At 40.2% G+C, this 22,177-nt stretch overlaps 1 protein-coding gene across 1 annotated transcript in view; it reads right to left on the bottom strand.

Moving 5' to 3' along the window:
• Positions 1-22,177, bottom strand: part of cachd1 (cache domain containing 1) — a 103,565-nt gene that overhangs the window by 13,871 nt on the left and 67,517 nt on the right. Inside the window, exons 6-23 of the mRNA XM_055018731.1 lie at positions 21,042-21,186; positions 20,660-20,876; positions 19,639-19,788; positions 16,013-16,297; positions 14,350-14,499; positions 11,591-11,714; positions 11,337-11,454; positions 8,366-8,534; positions 8,081-8,223; positions 7,009-7,190; positions 6,224-6,334; positions 5,025-5,147; positions 4,364-4,463; positions 3,868-3,984; positions 3,262-3,422; positions 2,791-2,877; positions 966-1,082; positions 202-353 (exon numbers count right to left, since the gene is read on the bottom strand). Of these exons, the coding sequence (XP_054874706.1) occupies positions 202-353; positions 966-1,082; positions 2,791-2,877; positions 3,262-3,422; positions 3,868-3,984; positions 4,364-4,463; positions 5,025-5,147; positions 6,224-6,334; positions 7,009-7,190; positions 8,081-8,223; positions 8,366-8,534; positions 11,337-11,454; positions 11,591-11,714; positions 14,350-14,499; positions 16,013-16,297; positions 19,639-19,788; positions 20,660-20,876; positions 21,042-21,186 (2,651 nt within the window). The remainder of the gene's footprint in view (positions 1-201; positions 354-965; positions 1,083-2,790; positions 2,878-3,261; positions 3,423-3,867; positions 3,985-4,363; positions 4,464-5,024; positions 5,148-6,223; positions 6,335-7,008; positions 7,191-8,080; positions 8,224-8,365; positions 8,535-11,336; positions 11,455-11,590; positions 11,715-14,349; positions 14,500-16,012; positions 16,298-19,638; positions 19,789-20,659; positions 20,877-21,041; positions 21,187-22,177) is intronic.

The raw sequence follows: 22,177 nt of genomic DNA, 5'->3' as shown, positions 1-22,177 counted from the left end.
TCACTTCTTTTGTCACTGCTCGTTTTTCTTTACTCTCCTGGCTGACAAGAAGCACCACAGTGCATCTAGGAAAAATGTTGAATACTAGTAGAATGAATCTAAAGCACTGAAGTATAGCTATTGTGTCAAAGATATTGAAAATGTAAATATTTACAAAGGAAAGGATCTATCTGATTCGCTTCTTTGGGTGAAGAAACTCACCTAGAAGTCCTAGGCCATCTGCATAGGGACTCTTGGCACCCACGATGCCCCCAAAACACTCCTTCTGCAGGGCACAGTACGGCTTGTCGAGGTGAGTCTTACCATCACTGTCCACCATGCACCATTCGCAGTCCAAAACACCGAAACAGTCACTGCAACATGGCACAGAATACAGAGGTCAAAATGACATTCTCATAGAGCACAACTTATCTTTGCTTTATCAGTGAGAAACGAGTGACAAAATATTTCTGTCAGAATTGTAAATACTACTCAGGACAGAAAAGTACATCTTTTCTAAATTTGGTGTGTTTATTTTATAGAAATCTGTCTGGAACTGGGAACTGCATTGTTGATCTACATGGACAAAAGCATGTGATTTAAAACACTTGTGATTGCTTTAGCATTACAGTATATTCTGCACTACAACACGCAACATTATGTTGCCAGGATAAACCTGAGTTAAAATAATGAAACAGAAATCTGACTGGAACTGGGAACTGCATTTCTATTGTAAGTGAAATAATTTTTTAGGGACCTACAGTCAAAGAATTGAGACCTCGATTCACACATCTTATTTATCACCACTGGGTGGCAGTATGCTCTTGATGTGTATAAATATCAATGTCATGGTTGCACCTTCATGGTAAATGTATGTCTGCTGGTAAATGCCTCAGTAGGACTGTTTGCATACACTTAACACACGTGTTGCTCTGTTCGTTATGCTTGTTGCTACGTAGTAAACATGCACAGCTGAGTGTGTGTACCTGCTGGTGTATCTCTGGCTACAGCGGGTGTTGATACACTGGGGCAGGGTGTCATGCAAACTGGGATCAATCACATTCAGACTGACTGGCTCTTGATGCACCTCACAGCTGGGGTTCCTGCACAACACACACAAGGTGAAACTACAGACAGGTGCAGACACATTTGCTAAGTCAAAATACAAACGCAACATTCGACAGACAACATCCATCCAAACCTTAGCATGAAATATGATTACATTTGACAAAAGCATATACAGTAAAACTGACATAAAAATCTAAAATTAAAGAGTGGAGCACACAAAGTAGTGTCCTCAGCATGTCGATGCACGCAAAGCAGCTCCGAAGAGACAAACATCGATGCTGCCTGACACGGAAAACAGAGAGAAAACTGACAGTGAAAAATGGTAATTGCATGTCTTCCTGATATAAAGGAAGAATTGGCACTCGGAACATTGACACGCTGTCAAAGGCAGCTGATGGCTGATGAAAGGAGATGGGTGAAACAAGAGCGAGATGTGAGAAACACGGCAAATGATGGACAGATGCAGAGTCGCATAAACACTAAAGGAAAAGAGTGCGATAGACAGGGAAAGGTAGTGAGATAGTGGGAGTGAAGTAAAAGTGAGGAAACACCCACAAACGTTGACACAGGAAGCAGCAGCTAACAGCTCCCAAAACGTTGGAAAGGACAAACACATGCCCACAGTTCCAATCATGGTGACAGGAATATGAAAGGGACTTGCCAGCTTGAAAATACAGTATGTAGGTGCATTTTAAGACACCACAATTAAGTAGAAAGATTAAAGAAATTTGCTTTAGAAATATTTTTTCTGAAACTCAGTCATTAGTCCTCAATAGTACTGACAGAAAAGAACAAAAATTTTATATCAAAGAATTTGCACATGAATCAAAATTTAAAATGTTTTTACACTGGGGGTACAAGTAATCAAAAGTAATTTATGGCAAAATGTGATTCTGAATGAAAATGCTCCGATATTCACATTTAGCATGCCTCATCTTAGCATTCATAATCAATACCCTCAGTACAGAATTGAAGACAGTTAAATAAAAAGATTAACAGAACATGAATAGCAACTTTCTACTTTTTCTCACTGTTCATTGCATTTATTATGGAGGCGCTGTCTGTCTGGAGTGTGACTGAAAGCTCTCAGTGGAAAATACCCCGATACACAGAAAAGGAGCCCATTTAAACCTTGAGTCAAGAAGCTATTTGTGCCTTTCATTGAATATCAAATCCAAACGGTAAGAGCTCTGACTTTCCTGTTTCCTTTTAAATACAGCATATTTGAGAACTTTTGAGATCACAGAAACTAAAACTATAAGCCAAGGTTCTGACTTACACCTTGCTACATCACATTTTTAACAATCCACACAGCCTATGAAGAAGAATCAAGCATGATCTAAAAAGTAACCACCATGAAAAACAGTCCAAGCTCTTAAAAATATTCACACAGCGATGATCGAACGCCACCATGGAGGGGTGACGAGGAGGGTTTTCTCAACTAGCTCCTGAATATTGTAGCCGATCTCGTCTTCCTACAGCCTTCCTCCTGCTCACTGCTCTGCATTTATAGAGTGCTCCCTGATCCAAGTTGTCTGATGTCAGATTTTGTGCAAAATTTATCTCGTGTAATATTGTGTGTTCATATGCCTTTTTAAACAAAAATTTAAAAAAAAACAAACTTTTCTTTGCTGCCATTTGAACTTAGGTCTCACATCCTGTGGCTGAAAATCTAAGGACATATTGTTGCAGACATGCTCCACATGTACCTGTAGTATTGTACTGCTTTAGACATGTACTGACCTGTTCTCAGCATTGGTGAGGTTGCCTGTGCACTCGTTGACCTCGAGAGGGCACTCACACGGACACTCACACTCATTCTGCTCCATTCTGAACAAGAGGATCAGTTACAGTGCTTGTTAGAGAGAGACATTGTTGTCATAGCATTATTATGACGGATAACAATTATCTTAATATATTTCTGCTCAAAGCAACTACTCTGTCTATTAAAAAAACCCACTGTGTAGCACCTGAATTTCTGGAAACTTAGATTCCACAAGCACACATTTTTTTTTATTAGCTATTAGACTATAATGTGATTTTAAATAGTTATCTGCTCCTGCATCACACTATGAAAGTCTGAATCTTCCAAATCAATCTTTTCCTTCATCATTTTTAACAAGAGTGTCATCTTACATCTGCAAAGCACCAAGTGCCTCAGAGTGAAAAAGTAAAATCTCAGTGTGTTAAACGGTGTTCTGTTTTAGTAATGACCTGTGGCAGTTGAGACAGAGCCGGTCCACCGTGCTACAGGCGCAGAATGCCAGAGAATCACACGTCTCGTTGACAATACCAGCAAAGGCGTTGGTGCCAGGGATTCTGGTCAGGCGGTATTTGGAACAATGGCTACCATGGACCAGGTTGGTGAGATCTCCCTGAAAGAATAAAGTCGGGAGAAGTCAGAGTGAGCAGCTTATCAGATTCTGAAGGTCTCATGTACTTCATAAAGCTATATAAACCTAATTTATCAAATCTTTTAATCAGTGGATTTTAACATTTTAACTTCAATCTGATTAGAGATCTTCATATAAAATTAAACACTATGGGACATGAGCTGTGTAGAGAAACTTTGACTGGGTTTCTGATAGCAATATCAACCACCTCTTTATAATCTAATCATGGGCATGAAACAAAGACTAACTATCCAGTACAATTGCAACAATACACAATAAATGAGCATCTGCAGGTTGCAACACTGAGTATCACCACTAGATAGCAGCATCATACCACTAGATATTCACATATGGCTGTGTTTAAGTATGACAGTCTCAATCCGTCTCTTTTGAAATCCTTAATACATCCTATGTTTTTCTGACTTACCACTATGCTAGTGTTGAACTTGTAGAAGCGCTGCACTGTGCGGTCACTGAAGCTGTTGCAAAGGTTTTTCTTCACAAAGTTGGGGTGGTTCAGGATGTCATTGGCCACTAGAGGCTCCTGCCAACAAAAAGCCCGAATGACAAAGCAGGTTATTTAAAAATACAGATAGAGAAAGAGGAAGAAATATCTGAATAAAATTCTGCACAACATATTGCTTCTGAACGCTCTTAGTCGTTACTGAAGTGTATATTTACAATCTGATTGTTTAGGGATAAGAATGAGTCTGTTTGTATGGGATAATATTTTTTTTTCTAGTTTGCTACACAAAGTAATGAAAGTTCATTTGTGTCTATCAGAAAGTACTGAACATGTGCAATGTTAAAAGGCACGTTCAATGTGAGCTTTTCCCTTTGTGTCTGCGTTAAATTTATATTCATTGTTGTCTTTATATGTGGCTGTGATATGTACATTGTCTGTTAGCCTTTGGGTATTTTACCTTGTGTGTGATGTGTTGCTGCTCTGCAGGGGCATGACCTTTGGGGTCAATGAGAGTCGGGTGAGCGACCAGGTAGCCTCTGTCTTCCATTATAAAGCACCTACAATGTACACAAATAAATATGTCAATCAACTGAAATAATTAACATAAACTTTCATTAAGCATACCAGCACTCTATCACATACCACCATTTCTCAGATCCCTCATTTTTCTTAGTATTATACTCCGCATCATCTATCTGCATATTACAGCTCCATTCTGTTTCCCACCACTGCTTAACTATTTTGCCAAATACTGCTTCTCACTGTCCCAAAGCCCTTTTGGGCTAATCCTGTTTTACAAGGCCTCTGGACACCAACAGAGAGAGCATGAAGGAAGTGGAGAGAGAAAGGCTAGACAGACAGGGGAAGGAGTGGAGATTTTTAGAGAAGGGACTGAAAGGAAAAGGGATGAAGAAAACAAAAGACAGACATAAAAGCTGGAGAGAATGTGCAGGACAGAGGCAATGGCAACGCCACATCTCCAGCAGGAATGTCATGATAATCAGCTTATGTCTTCCTTTTTTTCCTTACTCGGTAAAACAGAAATGTATTAAAGAAATTCAACACGAAATGGAAAGAGGAAAGTGTAAAAGAAAAGGAGTGGACCGTCCTCTTCCTACCTGATCTTGTTGCCTTTGTCCTGGTTGCAGATGGGCAACAAGTCCAACAGGACCTTATAGAAGTAGCGAAGTGTGAAGTCAATACCCATCACTGCAACAGCATATCCAGGGGCCATCTGAGAGCTGCAGACAGAGTACAAGATGCATGGAGAAAACGCATCAAGGGGATTGAAAATCTGAGAAATGTAAAAGTTTAGAGTCAAACTGTAGTGTGATTGTGAAGTAAGGTGTGCGCTGACTACTTATAAAGTCATTATACTGTATAGTTATTCCACAAGTAACCCTACTTTTCTACAGAACTTTAGGAAAAGCATAAATGTTTGGAGATGAAAAATCCCAATTAAACACAGAAAATGCCACACAGACAAGCATCTGCAGGTTCTCTTGAAATCTGTTTACTACAGACTCTTATGCTGTTATGCTCACTGAGCGAGTGTACAACAGCGCCTTAATCTTGACTTATCAAACACACTGATACTGAGTGTTTGTGTATATACTGAACTCTTGCATGCACCGTGGTAAACAGCTCATATTGTACTGCTGAGAGCAGAGCTGTGGCCATCGTGGTGAGTTGTACTTCAAGTTCACTGGACTAGAAACAAATACTTGCAGCCTTCCAAGCACAGACGTCTGTGTAGAAAATATTTTGCAATCGCTTCTATGGTAAGTGGGCCAAAGGACAGGGTGTAACACTAAAATTTGTAATTTGGCTTTTCCTCCTGCACAAAACCAGGAGTTGGTAGCAGACACTAACTTGCTCGAGGGCACTTTGGAAGAGCAGATACTTGAAGATAATTGTGACTGAACCCAGACCATTTGGTTGAAGGATATCATGTCACTGACTAAACAGCCCCGAAGCAAAAATGGTCAATGGTCTCCTTTAGTTTCCCTCAAATTATTTCCTGTCTTCAGAGATGGTGCAGTCTGGCTGAAATGACTTCTGGGCTGAGAGCCTGGCTGCCTGCAATGATGTCTTGGCTCATAACAACAGTGAATCTGTTAAGCAGTATCTAATAAGAAAAGCTGATAATTTTATTGCCAAGGTGTAAAGATTCACACAAATTTGTCAGTCATTAAATGCTTACTGCAAGTGAGCAATTCAATGAAACCGATACACGAGGAAACAGACTCGTGTTTTGCTCCGGTACAGTAAAATATGATCACATTCACTGACGTACAAGTATTCCCAGCACTCTTACCTGGAGGCGTGGATGGTGTGGCTGATGGTGACAACATAGCCTGCCCCGCCCACATCCAGGTATGGACCCGTGAAGGTGATGAGGCCGGGGTTAGCCACAGCATGCTGGTACCTACACAGCAAGGAACAGCCAGAGAGTTAGAAAATGAAACTGGGACCATCTTAGGCTACATCTGCATTAAGTTGTCTACATTTGGAAACACTGTTTTTATGTGAAGGGTTAGGGTTAGCAGGGTTAGGGTTAGCCTAACACCTGACAAACATAACAAAATCCAAACACGTAAAGGCTAGTGACCACAGCTCTTTGGCTATATTGGCATTTAAAACTTGCAACATCTCCACTTGACTTGCATACACTCAACTGCTGTTGTGTTTCCCAATCAGTATGCTGCCTCTTACCCTAACTGAACCAGGGAACAACAGTCTTTTGAGGGGGAAACACTGTCTCAAAGGGGTAACACAGTTCAACACAAGATCTCTTCCAGTATTCTAAGATTTACACACAAACTTTGCTTCACCAGCCTAATGTGGATGTACCCACATTATTTCCTGCTAAGTTATATCATAAATCTTACTTTAAAAGTTTCAGTAGCCAACTGATTACTATTCCACACTCTACTGAGAGAGTCTTACCTGGATTGAACTCAATAAAGACACACATTTTCTCTTTAACTCCCACTTACCCAAAACTATCTCAGACTTCCTTTTTCTCCCCCAAAACACACATGTACACACACGCCTTCACTCCTTTCTCTCCCTCTTCACACCCTCCAAAGTAAGCCTCACCATTGTCTGCGGGTCGGGTCGAAGGCTTTGTCCATCAGTGATCCTGGGTAAATCCGGAGCACCCCACTGGGCGTTGCTATGTAACGGCGCACAATGTAGCAGTTGAGGCTACTCATTTCCATTAGTGTCATCCACTCATCCGTGACATGACTGGTTGCCATAACCTCGTTCCTGACAGAGGACTGCAGAGGGGAGAGGATGGAGGGAGAGAAACGAGAGAGGAGGTGGACAGAGAGGGAGGAAAGAAGAGGAGAAAGTGACAGTGACAGAAGTGGGAGTAAGCAAAGAGAGGAGGAAAATGTTGAGGGAGGAGTCGCCAAGTTTAATCTGGAGTTGGCTTGAAAGCAAGTTGGATCAAATTTTTTTTGCTTGCAGCCAGCCCACAAACAAAGTAGAAAAACATGAATTGTTTTACATGAAAAAGGTTTAACAGTACTCTTCTATCCTGCACCGAAAATGGAAATCCTATAATTCTATTCCTGCTAAAGAGAACGTAAAGTGTGACCGAGAAATCAAAAACTTTTTTTTAAAAACCCGCATTTAGATATTGTGACTTGATTAGCCTGAAAGCTCTCCAACATCACATCCCTGAACCATTTTCAGACACGCATCTAAGTTTGAAAGGGGTGATGAGGTCACTGGAGGGGGTCTTTAAGACTAGCCTGGGAATCAGCGCTGAGACTGGGGTTTGGAGTTCAAACTCTAACTCCCCCCAGGACAGGAATGCACACAGAATGCCAGAACCCATGTGGGGGTTTGTCCCCTTCTTAAAGATGCAGAACATCATTTGAATTCTGCTGAATTTCCGTTGTAATGTAAGGAGCTTGCAAAGCTTGACATGTGTGCCAGATGTTGGAATAAAGAACACCTAAAAAGAACTTCCAAGAACTTGGATGTTCAAAAATCCATTAAGCTACCAAGGATATGGGAAAGTGACGCATTGACTGTGTTTTTATTTATTTGAGCAACAATATTTGTTAACACTTTAAATTCTTTCTGTCATGTAAACAAGATTCAGGCTAATCTTTGCCGTGAGTTGCTTGAGTGTTTCCAGGCTTTTATGCTTGTGTACCTTGAGGCCTGGGTTGGCTATGAGCCTGGTGTTATCACTCAGGTAGGCAGTGTAATGTTCCACCATACGCTTTGTTTCTGGCTGACTGAGGTGCTCATAGGGAGAAGAGAAACTACCAGCTGCCAACATCACGGTGGGGGACTCTGGGAAGGAGACAGAAGAGGGAAAGAGGGACAGTCAGAGTTGCTAATCAATGTTTTGGAGCCGACTATGGATAAAAACACGGCTACTTCTTCATGGCATCATATATTAGTCCATGTCTGTAGATTGTGGCACTTTTCCTACCGACAGTGGCGAGTTGTTTGAAGTGCAGGCAGGAGCTGGGCTGGCCCAGCAGGTCTAGACGGTGGTACAGCAGCTTGGAGCTGGGTGCTGTGTTCAGGTTCTTCAGCTGCTTCACTGGGATCTCTGGCTGCACGTAAACAATGCACAGGATGAAAGATGTGTCTTGAACCTGGAAGACAAGCAAAAGAGAAAAGGAATATTAATTTATATTTTACATTAAAGGATACGTGTGATGATATTCAATAGTTTTGTTATTCTCAATAAATCTGATTAAAACACCAAAATCAGCTAAATCTCTTGACATTTCGGAACGTCTCATATCTATGGCTCTCAGCCCAAAACTTCTTCATTCTTCTGATGATTTAAATGATTATGGCTCCCAAATGCATGGTCTTGTTCTTCAAGAAGAATTTCCTTAAACTGCTGAGTGTTGTGGTTTTTAGAAACTGCTGTTCAAACAGAGGTAAAGAGCGTGTTTGTTGGGGAATATTTTTAGCTGCGGTGCTAGTGATGAAGTGGAATCTAAGTCACAAATCATGGGCCAGAGTCTAAGACTTGACCGTGTTCAAATGTTAAAGATCTTCAAAAAAAAAAAAAAATAAATCACCAAGAGAAGTCAGCATTCAAGGGCAGCAGGATTTTTTTTGTCAACATAAATCCAGGAGTAGTTCTTAGCAGTGATTAACACCCCAAGAAAACCAGAGATACTGAGCTGGTCACTGTCTTTTATGCTGTGAGAGTTGGTCATTCTTCCACATTTACAGGGCGTATGATAGGAGTGACAGTTTTGACACCATTACACTTTTCTAAATCTATTGGTCAGATTATGACGTCAGGTTATCATATTTCACCCCTGATCACTCCCTACAGAAAACATGCGCATTGGGTTATCATTAGGTCATGTTTTACGGAGAACTTGCCCAGACACGTTTAGATTTTGCCCTATTACCTTGAGACAGATTTCATGCATATTATACCTTTATGTATTATGTTTCTGATACTCCTCTTTTAAAAGTTATATTGCTTTAAGTTGACACCATTATGTTTTGAGTAAACCACATATAATTTGCTAAAAGGCATGTATTTTCACACCAAAGTTGCAGGTTATACTTTGTGATCTTCCAGCTATACACGTGTGTGTGTGTCCTCCACAGACACACACCATACCATCAAAACATCAGTGATTACTAGAATATTCATCATTATGTATTTTATACATATGTTTTAATTCTGGTTTTCAGTCTAATAGCATTTGACATAATTATATTTTCTTTTACTTTTAGCACATCGTACCCAAAAAATATTACACCACACTATTGGGACTTATTTAGAATAAACTAGAGTGTTCAGTGCTATTGAAATGAAGATATAGGTTACCTAGTGCAATAATTTGCAACGTGTGCTCACTGATGTCTTTTTAAAAGTATTTGGTCAACAATGGAGCAGAGCGACACAGAGGAATAACCTGTACTAGGATTTGGCTGCTAATACTTAGAGGGATCAATTCATTGCTGGTTTTAATCTTTCTATAGGATTAGCAGACTAAAAAAAGTAGAATATCAGCAGCTTTATTATCCAGCATCAACATGGGAATACTATAGAACGCACAGAGGGTAAGTGGGGGTTACCTTCTGTATATTTCTTGGCAGGTGATCCCTTTAGTCTAACGTACGACAGAATTCCCTTTTTGTGGTGAGCTTATCAGCAAAACACAATGTGTTGACTTAGTTTGTAGACTCCACTCCAAAAGCATCCAAATTAATAGCCATGAGATTCTGAGAATCTGACACCACCCATCTCTAATGGTTCTCTATTTCAATGTTTACTGTCAGCCATCACTGCCTGTGTTTTATGGGCCTCAGGCAGAGATAAATGTGCTCGGTTTAACAACTGCTTTCACCACACCAGTTCTAAATTAACCCTGCAGGGCCAGTGGTTAGTTCACTTAGTTGATAAATCATGCAAACTGCAAAACACATAAATAGTTTGCAGAAAGATCTACAAAGTTCTGATAACTCATGAGGACAAAATGCCTTAGCATCATATTTTTAAGGTATATTTGTTTTAATTCTGATAATAAACACAAATGTTAATAGAAGATATACTCTTAAAGGGGCCTCCTGGACATTACTTGTCCAACAAAGGACAGAATGAAGTGGAAACTCGATTGTTGCTTTCTAGGTCATTTACCCCTTTTCTGGCTCTGTAAAGCTCATTCAAAAAAAAAAAAAAAACAGCTGCCAAACTCATGGCAAAGGTGACGTGTTTGAACTCTCGTGCCTGTGCGGGGAAAAAAAAACTAAATGTCAAAAGCTTTTAAAAAAAAGGCCAAAATGAAATGCCTAAATTAAGTGTGATATTTCTGCTCCTGCCAAAAATTCTAAATGTCAGAAAGCAAAAAGACTCGTGATGTTATTGCTGTGCTGTTGCCATTTGCTCCTAAAACATGACACTTCTGGGTCTGAGAGGAAAAGCAGATTCGAGGGATAGACAGTTTTTCTGGGTGTGGAAGCACTTGGTTTTTATTACATCAACTAATTTAAGGTGGTGGGGGTTTGGTGGGGACGTAAAGACAGAGAGGAAGCATAAATCTCTGAACTGCTTTTAGACACCGGTACAGTAATGATAAAGAGCTTTAGACAGAGAGCGAGGAGATGGAAAGAAAGTAAATGAATCGTTTTTGTTCCACCACAATAATGGCTCAATGGACCAGAGCCAACGAGTGACTGCAAGCACTTGTTCTGCCTCAGAGGTACGATCCTTTTGCTTATACTTACTCTGGGATGCTGGCACTGAAATAAAAGTGAAGTATTCCCTGGCAACAAATTATTGAATCTTCTTGCATCATTTATTTGACTCCGTATTAGAAAAGGATTTTTTTTCTCTTTGGAATAAGTGAAAGATGTTGTGTGTACTATACAAGGACTTCTAAATAGCATTTAGGTGTATGAAAGTCTATAGGGACACCCACCAGTTTCCAGGCATAGCTGACATTATATGCATCTTTGCTGTTGTCCCTGAGTCGGTTGGTATGCCATGACAGAGAGGAGTTCACTGGCACAGCGATGACTTGGCTGCCCAAAGGGAGGCTGCAAAAAAAAAAATGCACACAAAATCTATGTATCCATAGCTGGAGGAATTCTGGTTTTAGATTATTTCTCAAGCCAATTCTAAACTTTAAAACTGCTTCTGATTTCACCTAGCTGTTATTAATCTTTTCCTCACCTGAGGATGTTCTGTCGGACAGCAGGGAATCCTGGGATGTTCTCATAGTGGATGATATCTGTGTGCAGGGGAGGCTCTGTCATGAGGTAGGGCCGTGTTAGGGAAGGATGCATCAGGGTGTAACCTGGAAAAATCAAACAACCAGTTGTAACATCGTGCATATTTTGGGCTTGTGTTGAAACAGAAAAAACAACAGACACAAAACTATTTTTAAAAAACAGCTGCATACATGATTAGAACAGCAACTGCTGTGTATTTGGTGGTTACTGTCGAACAAGGTGCTATCAAAGCGTAGTCACACTGCACAATTACTCATACTACTGTTACTTTTTAAAGCATGATTCGATAGCCAAAATGAACAATTCTCATTTTAATGCTGCTCCCCATTCATCGAGTAGAAGAACAGGACCATCAAAATGTTCTACAGAAGCCCAGTGGCACACAGTTTTCTCCAGTAGCGCTGTGATAAACAACACTCTTAACAGCTGCCGTAATCATTTTGGAAGAACCAAAAAGCCCCCAAGATTCTAGTCTGAAAGCTCATCTGTTTTAAAGGGAGTAAACAAACAAAACCGTGTTTTTTTGGTAATAATTTACAATCTATATTTACTAAAATAAATAAACAAAGAGAGTGTGCACAAAAGATGTATAAAAGTAGCTGCAGAAAACAGCATGTGTGGTGTTTCAGACTCCATCTGCTGCGTTATCCAAGCTTTTTCTTATCTTATTCACAACAGTAAACTACAGTACACATCATACACACATCTGGACATAAAACGCAGTTCAGGCGGAGGTTTGCTTAATTCTGATCAACACACACAGCTTAAAAAAGTCAAAATGAGATAAAGTAAATGTTCCTCATGCAAGCATATAAAAAAATACACTTGTCTGTTTGTGACTCTTCAGTCTGGAAGCATTTTGTTCGCTGCATATTTACTTAATTGTATTTACCTTAAACTCCAGTTGGCAGCAGACGATTTGAATGCCTCCTAATAGCTTTAATTGGAGTAATTTGTCAATGTTTATGGAGTTGCAGCACTAATAAGCATGGTGCAGTAATAAGCCATAATTTGGTGGCATACTTATTACAATAACAAACATTTTAGAGGAAAGAAAGAGTCACTTAAAGGCACAGCAAAGGAGCAGAACTCACACAGCTGAATAAATTAACTGGCTATAATTAGCTTTATTAGTGAAAAATTCTACATTAATTCCAACCTTCCAGGTGAGTTGAGTAAATGTTATTTACTCTGCACGTTTTATGACTTTGCTCCCATTTACTTCACCCCACCTCTCTCCTCCCATCTTTAATTCTTACTGTCAGTGCTTAAAGTCTTCTACCCATCCTTTACTTGTCCCTCTTCTAAGCTCCTCAGAAAGTTTTCCTACTTTCTCTTCACCTGTTAAAAAATCCCCTCAACTCCATCCCTCTGATTAACATAACACTATCTTCGAGGTCCGAAACCAAACACGAATTATGTCAGTTTATTGTTGCTCCTGTTACCTGTCAACACAGATCGATAAACCTGCCCCCGTGTTTTCTACTATATTCTTTTAAATTTTAAGTCAAAAGTATAAATTTACACTTGATGTTTTGTTAAAAAAAAAAATAAAAAAACTACATTTTAGACTTTTACTGTACTTGGAAAAGGCTGCATTTTTAAAACCGTGTAAAGTAAAAGATCTGCAAGCAACTCAAAACTTTTTTTTTCTCAACATTCTTGACATTCCGACTCCTGACATTTCTCAAATTCACCTCTGTGTGGGCAGCAATGGATGTAGTGCACTTTCAGAAATAAAGAGCAAGAACTGAAAGTGAATTCTGGACCAAGAGCTAAGCGACAACTAAGTCTAAAATTGCCACTACTACATTTATAAAGTAAAATTTTACAGGGAGTGCTAAAAACATAAGCGAAAATCTATGTAAACGCAATAAAAAGTCTGTCTGTACTTCGATAATTTTTATTTTGTTTTCACATTTTTCACTCGGTATTGCTCAGTATGAGTGAAGGCTACCGATCTGTAGTTGTAGTGCCATCTAGCAGAATCCTGCCCATTAATGTCACTTCTCTCCAGGCCCACAGTGCACAACCTACCTGTTGTGCTGTTCCAGTAGTTGAGTCAAGACCCCCTTAGCTGAGGCCAAGACAAACCAAGACCGGACACGAGCGCTAACTGCCCTGCACTGAGGCAATGCGCTGAGGCATGGCTCAGCTCAGGCTGCAATGCCAAAGAAATGCCACCGCTACCTACACCATGTCAATTAAGTCTAATAAGGGATAATGGCTGTGGAGGAAGTTGAAACAGACAAAATAAAGTGTAATTCTATTTGTATGTGAAACAAAAACACCAAAATGTGCTCAGAGTGCTTCTCAAAGGCTGTAACTAATAAAGATTGATACCCTGAATAGGTGCAGAAATGTTTTGTCGGCCGCTAGAGTCTGAGACACTGCAGGAGTGTTCCTGTTTGATGATTGCTGAGTTACTAGCCTAGAAATCTAAGCCACGGGCCAAGTGTGGCTTTGATTTGTTCTGCTGTGTTTTGCATAACCTGGCTGTACTGTTACGACTGCACATGAGACAGCTTTAAAGCCTCATTTGAAAAACACATCTACAAACACAACTGCTAATACTGCTGCCCACAACTTGTAAAAACTGAAGTACCAGATAATCCTGCTTCTTATGCGTTCAAGTGGAAGAGTCGGGTGCTTAAGAAAACGTCTGCACAGAGGCGACTGCTACCTGTGTCTGTGACTGACCTTTGTTGTCAATAAGGAAGGTGTATGAAGCCAGAGAGTCCTGATAGTAGGTGACGTCCTCCAAGATGTAGGCCAAGTTCACATCCACGCCGACCACGCCCAGGAGAAGGTTGCCAAAATAACACGGCCGGCTCACAGTCATAATAAACCCTGGAGAAAGAAGAACAAGCATCTAAGTGAGGTTGTTGCAACATTTTAGGTTAGTCTGATACATTGATCATCATCAACAAAAATCAGCTTAGTTTTGTATCCTTCCTCTCATACAGCTTAATTAGACTCGTTGACAGCTGCGGCTCACATTAAGTGCTCAAGTGGCAAAAAAGGGGGTGCTTTTATTGTGAAACAGTCACAACGCTTAGCGCTGACTACAATAATCAAAAATGTGCCTTCAAAACATGACAATAAATAATTTTCCACACTTTTTGACGCTAAATCAGTATTAAGTATTGCCACAGTGAGTTGTTGACTACTTCAGGCTGTTGCTGACTCTTTTGAACAAGGGAACCAATGCTACCTGTGCAGCACTAATTCATGTGAGGGGTTATACATGTGATAAACGTGTGTAACATGAATAATCAAAGGAATTTCAACAAAGCTTTGCGTTGGAGTTTGTGTCCTTCTAAATTATGGCAACAAGATTTTCATTTTTATTGCACATTTCCCTTACTAATAATTACTCCGCCAAGGAAAGCAGCGAAATTATGTGGCAATTGGCGTTGGTTTGTCTGTCTGTTTGTCCGTCTGTTACCAATGTTACTCAAAAACATAATAACGCATTTGTATGAAATTTTCAGGGAAGGTCAGAAATGACACAAAGATCAACTGATTACATTTTGAAAGCAATGCAGCTTATAGTCTGGATCCACGGGTTTGTTAAAGATTTTTTTTATCAATGAGAGATAGCGGCACTGCATCATTGTAACTTTGACAACAACTGAACACTATGTCAGCTGCCTGTTGACGATCACATGATTGCGATCCTAATACAAATTGAGCCCTGCGGACTTATGGAGACTTATCCATCAAAAGTTATACAAGGAACAACTGATTAAATTGTGGGGGTGTTTCCGAGTCCCATCAATTCCCGCCTCCCGCTACATATTTAGGTCATGCGATTCAGTATCTGTACATAACGTACACATGCATAACACACACCTGTGGTCAGCACAAGGTCATTTTGTTTGTGGGTACATAATTAATGGCCACATTCTATGTTGCCCTAATTTCTGATTATCAATTACTAATAAACAAATGCTGCATTTCTACAAAAAATGCTGTATTTCTGACAATGCCATATGGGGGAATGCACAGCCTTGGCAGAGTACTGCGCTCTCTGAGTGCTTTTCTAATTGCTACTTATATCAGCTATGAAAAAACAAACAAAACAAACAAATCAGTCGACCCCTAAATTCCATCATAAAATTACAGCATTTACTGGTACAACTAGTAACCACATATGCTGTTAATTTATGAAAATTGTGACTCAAATATTAACATTTACAACTTACTTAGATTTCAGCAGAGTATTATTTTACCTCCAGTTGTTTATTACTACAGAAGTGCATTTGTAAAAAATAAATAATCATTTGAAGTTGCTCTGAATTACTAAAATGGTGCTGATTTGATATCTGTTTAGACCGGAGCTTGTTTTAGGTCTACTCACCATCTCCCATGGGGTCAGCGTAGGGCAGGCTGAAGCGGGCCAGGTCTATCATACGGTTGGGCAGGTTGATGTAAAAGCGTCCCACTGTTGTCTCCAGGTTGCTCAGTTGGTTCAGCACCATCATGCTACCCTTCACCACCGGCATCATGGAAACTCCTGCTGATCCAGACGAGGACGCCACCGAGGATCGATCTCGGTCGGACATTCGGTCGACGCCGTACTTCACTGAATTCTGCTCTGCAAGGTCCCTCAGGAAGGCCAGCTCCTTCAGGCCTGTAACTCCCTCTACACAAAGAGGGAGAAGTTTGGATAGTGAGTTAAAGGCAAGAAACGGAGAGTCGATGACGAACTTTGTTTGACTTATTAAAACCTGGATATTAAGTATAAATTCATAACTGATGGCATGCCTACAGGTTTATTGAACGGAGTGACTGTGCAAATAAAAAGAGGAGGGAGTGGTCGAAAGTGAGCTAAAATGAGTAAACAACTTTTCACATCAGAGCACATGACTCAACCCAAGGTTTTCTCTTCCCTCTAGCTGGAAAAAAACAATTCTTTGAAGGAGCTGGAAGATAGAATCCCACTCATGCCACCAGAGGCTGAATTCAAAGCATTTCTTTCGACGACAATTTTATTTTTAGAACAATTAACCTGGTGCAGTTCACACGGTCGAGCAGCAAAGCACTTGCATTAAACTGGATCATTGTAAATGCTGCCATATGAATTTCCTAAACTGATTTGGCAACCACAGCCGAGATATTTCATACATGCAGGCCCTGACTTGTGATCCTGCGTCACCATCTCTGTAAGCTTTTTCTGCCAAAGCCAGCTGTCATCTGTGAAGCTCAGAGACCATGACACAAATAAATCCCTCATCACTTTAAAGAAAACATAAAACTGAGACGCTAATGCACACTTCAGACTTTATCTTTCCAAGCCTCATAAGGTCATTTAGAGGAGGATGGGTAACTGTGGCTGGCCCCCACAGCTGTCACCTGGAACATTTGGCATCCCACGTTCTATTGGGAGGGATAGAGCAGAATGTCTGCCAGTACCCAATCATTGACTGGATTACAGCAGAATCCCTTTCTAATGCCAAGGCTCTGCTCTTTTGATCACCACGCTGAGCCATAGACGGAGGCAATGTCGCCATGGGTGGCAGTGTCAAATGAACACAAAGTGGAAATTTTGCTGACAGCACAGGTATCTGCTCACTTTTATTCATGAGAGAAGCAACTCTGGTGTTCTTACTGTAATGAGAATCGATGATCCTGACATGCCAAATATTAGAATTTTTTGAGGAAATGAATGTGTTAAAAGTAATACTCATGTCTGCAGTCAGGGTTTCTGTTTAAATAAGAACACAGTGTGTACAATGGAGGTCTAGCAAAGACGTTGAATACATTTCTGTCATCACAAAACAAATATGATGTTTGAAATGTTTTGGTGTGAAATTTTTGACAAATTTTCACAACTTGCATTGTTTACATTGCAAACAATCATCTCCTCCACCTTTTCTTTGCAGCTAAATCATACGGTGTGTACAGAACTAATTGCTGTTTTTGCCTAAATTGTTTAATTATAACTCTTACTGTACTTTTAAGAACCTTTTTTTTTTTTTTTTTTAACATGAAAGCTCTATTCTTCTCCACCACATCAGCGGAATATGTATGTGCACAATACATCCACACTGGTAAAAGAACTGGGTACCTTTGAACTGAATTTAGAAGAAATTATTTCTAATTCAATTGAATACCTTGAAGTGCCTACAGAGAATGGGCCTACAGTCAGATCAAAGCTCTCAAATATCAAATTGTGCAGAGAAAATTAGTTGATTAGTTGAGAGAATTCATTTATCCATGGAAAAAGGCACATTACTGGTTCCAGCTTCTACAATGTGAATCCTTTTCTCTGTTTTATATGATTGTGAACTGAATATTTTCATGTTTTTGACTCTTGTCTAACTAAACAAAGCAGAAGAAAAAAATGCGGAAATGCATAAAATGCGATTGGCATTTTAAAAATATTTTTTGAACGTTAAAAACTTATAGACTAAGACAGAAAGGTTCATATAATAAGGCCTCAGAAACTGATAAGACAAAATGTAGAATAAAAGCTTAAAATCTTCTGGCTGACGAGACGCATTTTGATTGGGGTAACATGAACTGTTTTGGTAAAGGAGGGAGACATCGCAAACATGCACACACACACACACACACACACACACACACACACACAACTGTGCGTTGTACTGCCAAGAGACTGCTGATCTCCTTGAACAATCAGCCCTTCACATTTGGCAGAGGATGCAGGGAGTAAGACTCCCTCACCCACAGTGAGCCTTTCAGCTGTGTGCAACAGCATCAGCAACAAAACAAATGTTTTTTTGAATATGCAATGCTAATAAACTCAGAGGATGATAGATTTCTGCATCCTTTTCATCATCTCTCTTTAAAGAGCCAAGGTCTTCTGTCAGTCACACAGAGTGAGCAGCACACCCTTTGAAGTCTCACTCTCTCCTCTCTTAGATGTACCTCATTTCCATTCTGCGATGCAAAAATGATTTGTATTAATGGTGGACTAATGCATGCGCAGCAGAGGTGAGTGTATTTGTGTGTGTTGCAGAAGAGGCGGGAAATAGAGGATGCAGATGGATGGACAAGGACAATAAGAGAGAAAAAGGAAGCATACACACCACAGACCAATGCACAGACACACAGAAAACAAAAAGCCTTTGAGGTTTCAGAGCACCTCTCCAACCTTCGGTCTTCTCTTGAGCACACTGTACCCAAGAATAGAGAATATCTAACATTAGGCTATCAAACACACAGAAACAGCTCCAGGTAGAGTTAAAAAGGAATGAAGCACTAGACAGAGAAATGTTCAGTAAATTTATGGACAAAACTGATCCATGTGGGGGATTTATTCCCAAAATCACTTTTCAGCTGGATTGTACTCCTATCAAAGTACACTACAGTTCACAAGTTTGGGGTCACCCAGACAATTTCATGTTTTCCATGAAAACTCACACTTTTATTCATGTGCTAATGTTATTGCACAAGGGTTTTCTAATCATCAATTAGCCTTTCAACACCATTAACTAACACAATGTAGCATTAGAACACAGGAGTGATGGTTGCTGGAAATGTTCCTCTGTACCCCTATGGAGATATTCCATTAAAAATCAGCATCAATTACCACATTAATAATGTCTAGACTGTATTTCTAATTTATTTATGTTATATTCATTGAAAAAAACTGCTTTTCTTTCAAATATAGACATTTCTAAGTGACCCCAAACTTTTGAACAGTATCGTATATTCAAATAAAATAAAACAAATGATGCAATACTATCTGCTGTAATGTTAAAGACAAAAGGCCACAACACTTCTCCTAGTTTCTATCACACCGCAGACACATGGAAAGGTGAAAACTGCATTTTCAAAAGCAATACAAAACTGCTTCATCTTAATTTTCCTTTTGAACTTTTAAATGCCCAGACATTATTGCACCCTTTTCCAAGCTGTTCTCATTGCAAGAGAAAATACAAATTGTGTTGAATATTGACTTGCAGCAGAAAACAGGACAATGTTTGAATGCATGGACATAAAATGTGAATGGCCTACCATTCATGAGAGCGTAGGTGAGGATCATGACTGAGTTGTTGAGGTGTCGGTTCTCCTCCCTGACCACACTCAGCGTGGCTCTCTTCTCCTGCTCCGAAGACTCTCGAGACGTGATACCGGATGACAGGTAGATGATCACCATGTCTGTGGCTGATAAAAGGACAGGAACACACATGGCACATGGCAGTTAAAGGGATGGTTTGTCTTCTTTGAAGTCAGGTTGTATGGAGGTACTTATTCAATAGCCAATGCATTATGTACAGTAGATGGCAATTGACACGCCAGGAGGACCAGAACAGAAGCCAAGCGATGAACTGCTGTAGACACTGTCAACAGCAAAACTTGTTTTACTCACCCAACGAAAATCAGTGTGACTTTAACTATACGCTACATTTAGATCGCTCCCACTGCTTCACCTCACGGTCAGACAGCCCTTTCCGATGGAGAGCTGAAGCAGTTCTATCGCATGTTTCAAAGCCAGCAGACTCCACTGACAAAAATAGTCATTTTTCCACACAGAACAGCCACTGTGTCAATTTGTTGCTTTAACACCAAAGTCACACAAAAACAAAGTAACCAATCAGTGGTAGACCAGCAGCTCCTGTGTTCTGCAATGCAAAATTACAGTTTTTATCAATGGAGTCTGGCAGTTGTGGGAGAGCAAGATAAAGCAGTGAAGTATTCTAAATGTAGCATGCATTTAAATGGAGACCTTAGCTAGGGGGCTTTTATAGGCAGCAAAAATATTTTTTCTGCTGACCCTGTCCACAGAAGTTCACTGCGTAGCTACTGTGCTGGTCCTCCAGGCTGCTTCTACAAACTGGCAAGGTGCCATATAGTGTATGCAGCACACCAACTATGGATACCACCTCATATAAGCCAAACAATCACAGAACTGACTGCAACTAATATCTTTTAAAGCCAACAGAACCGCAAAAGACAAAACACACATGCAGCTTGGCATTCCTGACATGCAGCGCCCACCCAATTCTACAATGCTGTCTTCTTTACTGTGTCTTACTCATGCTCTGTTTGCTGATGCTGCTGGTGTTTCGCAGCAGCTGGAAGGCCTTCTGGAAGCCTGCAGCATGCTGTGTGGCTCCATCAGAGGCCTTGATGTTGGAGATAAAGGTGCTCATCTTCCTCTTGGTCTCGCTGGTGGCCGGAGACAGCAGACTCTTATAGCATTGGTCTAGAGAGCAGGAGCGAACTGTCTCTGCCACAGACAAAATGGAGATCTGCAGAGGAGAAATAGTGAAATTGAAACACAGCTGTTAGAAGAACACCGACGACACTAAAAGTTAGTGCACTTCTTTATTTCATAAAGTCCTTCAGATTGTGTAATGGGTTATAAAATTAGAGAGTTCTGACTATGCATAGTTCTTATGTTCCCTTTCACAAACCTTGTCATGTTCATCTATGGCATTAAGAATGACCAGTGCAGAGTCCCTGGCGATCTGAAGCTGTGTGTCAGTCACAGACGCTCCGTGGTCAACCATCACCACGATGTGTTTTGACTGCGGACGCACTGCAGCGACGTACACAGGCCTGCAACAATACACACACAGATGCACATACATGGGCAGGAAAGAGCCTTGACTAGACAGAAATAGATCCCAAACACATCTTCTAGCAGCAGTTGTACAGTTTTGGAGCAGGTTCAACACATTTTCCATTTCACATCACCACTGTAGAGTTAAAAATCTAAAGCCATGTGTGCAAAACTTCCTACAATTGTTTCAGAAATCCTCAAACTTCAAAAGGATTTTACAATTCTATTAATGCTGATGTGGTTTTTGAGTTATGCAATATGGTTATTAGGTTTACTGGTGGAAACCCCAAACTGCAGCAACATCACTGCAGCACTGTCATCAACTTTCTAGAAACGAAAACAGCAAATTTTTTAAAAACTATCTTTTTTCAGGTAAAAGGGCAACTAAGAACCCAGTTGTTCTTCACAGGAATGACATTGGGTTACTGATCACACCGTCAGTATTATAAAGATGTGGATATAGGAGCAATTTATTGTTTTTTAACCACCTAAATGTTGCATGAGAAGAGCCTGCAGTGTTGTGATGAATGCAGATTTATTGGCTCAATGCAGGTATTTGTCGTGGCAGCTTTTCAGATTTTTGTCACTGAGTTGCAAACCACTAATGTCTCTTCTTTTCTAATGACACACTAGAGGGTCTAAATCTATTATTTTAAAGTAATTCTAGAAATAAAAAATAGAACGAATGAAGCACTTTGTTTAGTCTTACCATACTGCCAGGATTTGGTGAAGATTATCATTTGAGACATGTGTCACTGTATGTGCTAAGTCTGTGGGCTACAGAGTGTAGGGGGGTCAGAGCCTCTGTGTGTGTGGTCTACTGGACAAGGAGACACTAACAGAGGGAGAAGAAGGACTCACAAAGCCTCATTCACGCTTGAAGCAAGCCAGGCAACGTCATTTCTACCATGGCTGTACGCCAGCTCACTGACTTGAACAGCAAGAAGAAAAAAAATCCTTAAGACGTGATAAAAAAAAAAAAAAAAA

This window comes from Amphiprion ocellaris, chromosome 2 (genome assembly GCF_022539595.1).
Source record: "Amphiprion ocellaris isolate individual 3 ecotype Okinawa chromosome 2, ASM2253959v1, whole genome shotgun sequence".
NCBI lineage: Eukaryota > Metazoa > Chordata > Actinopteri > Pomacentridae > Amphiprion > Amphiprion ocellaris.
Note: the sequence above shows the minus strand (reverse complement) of the source record. Positions and strands in the feature narration are given on the sequence as shown.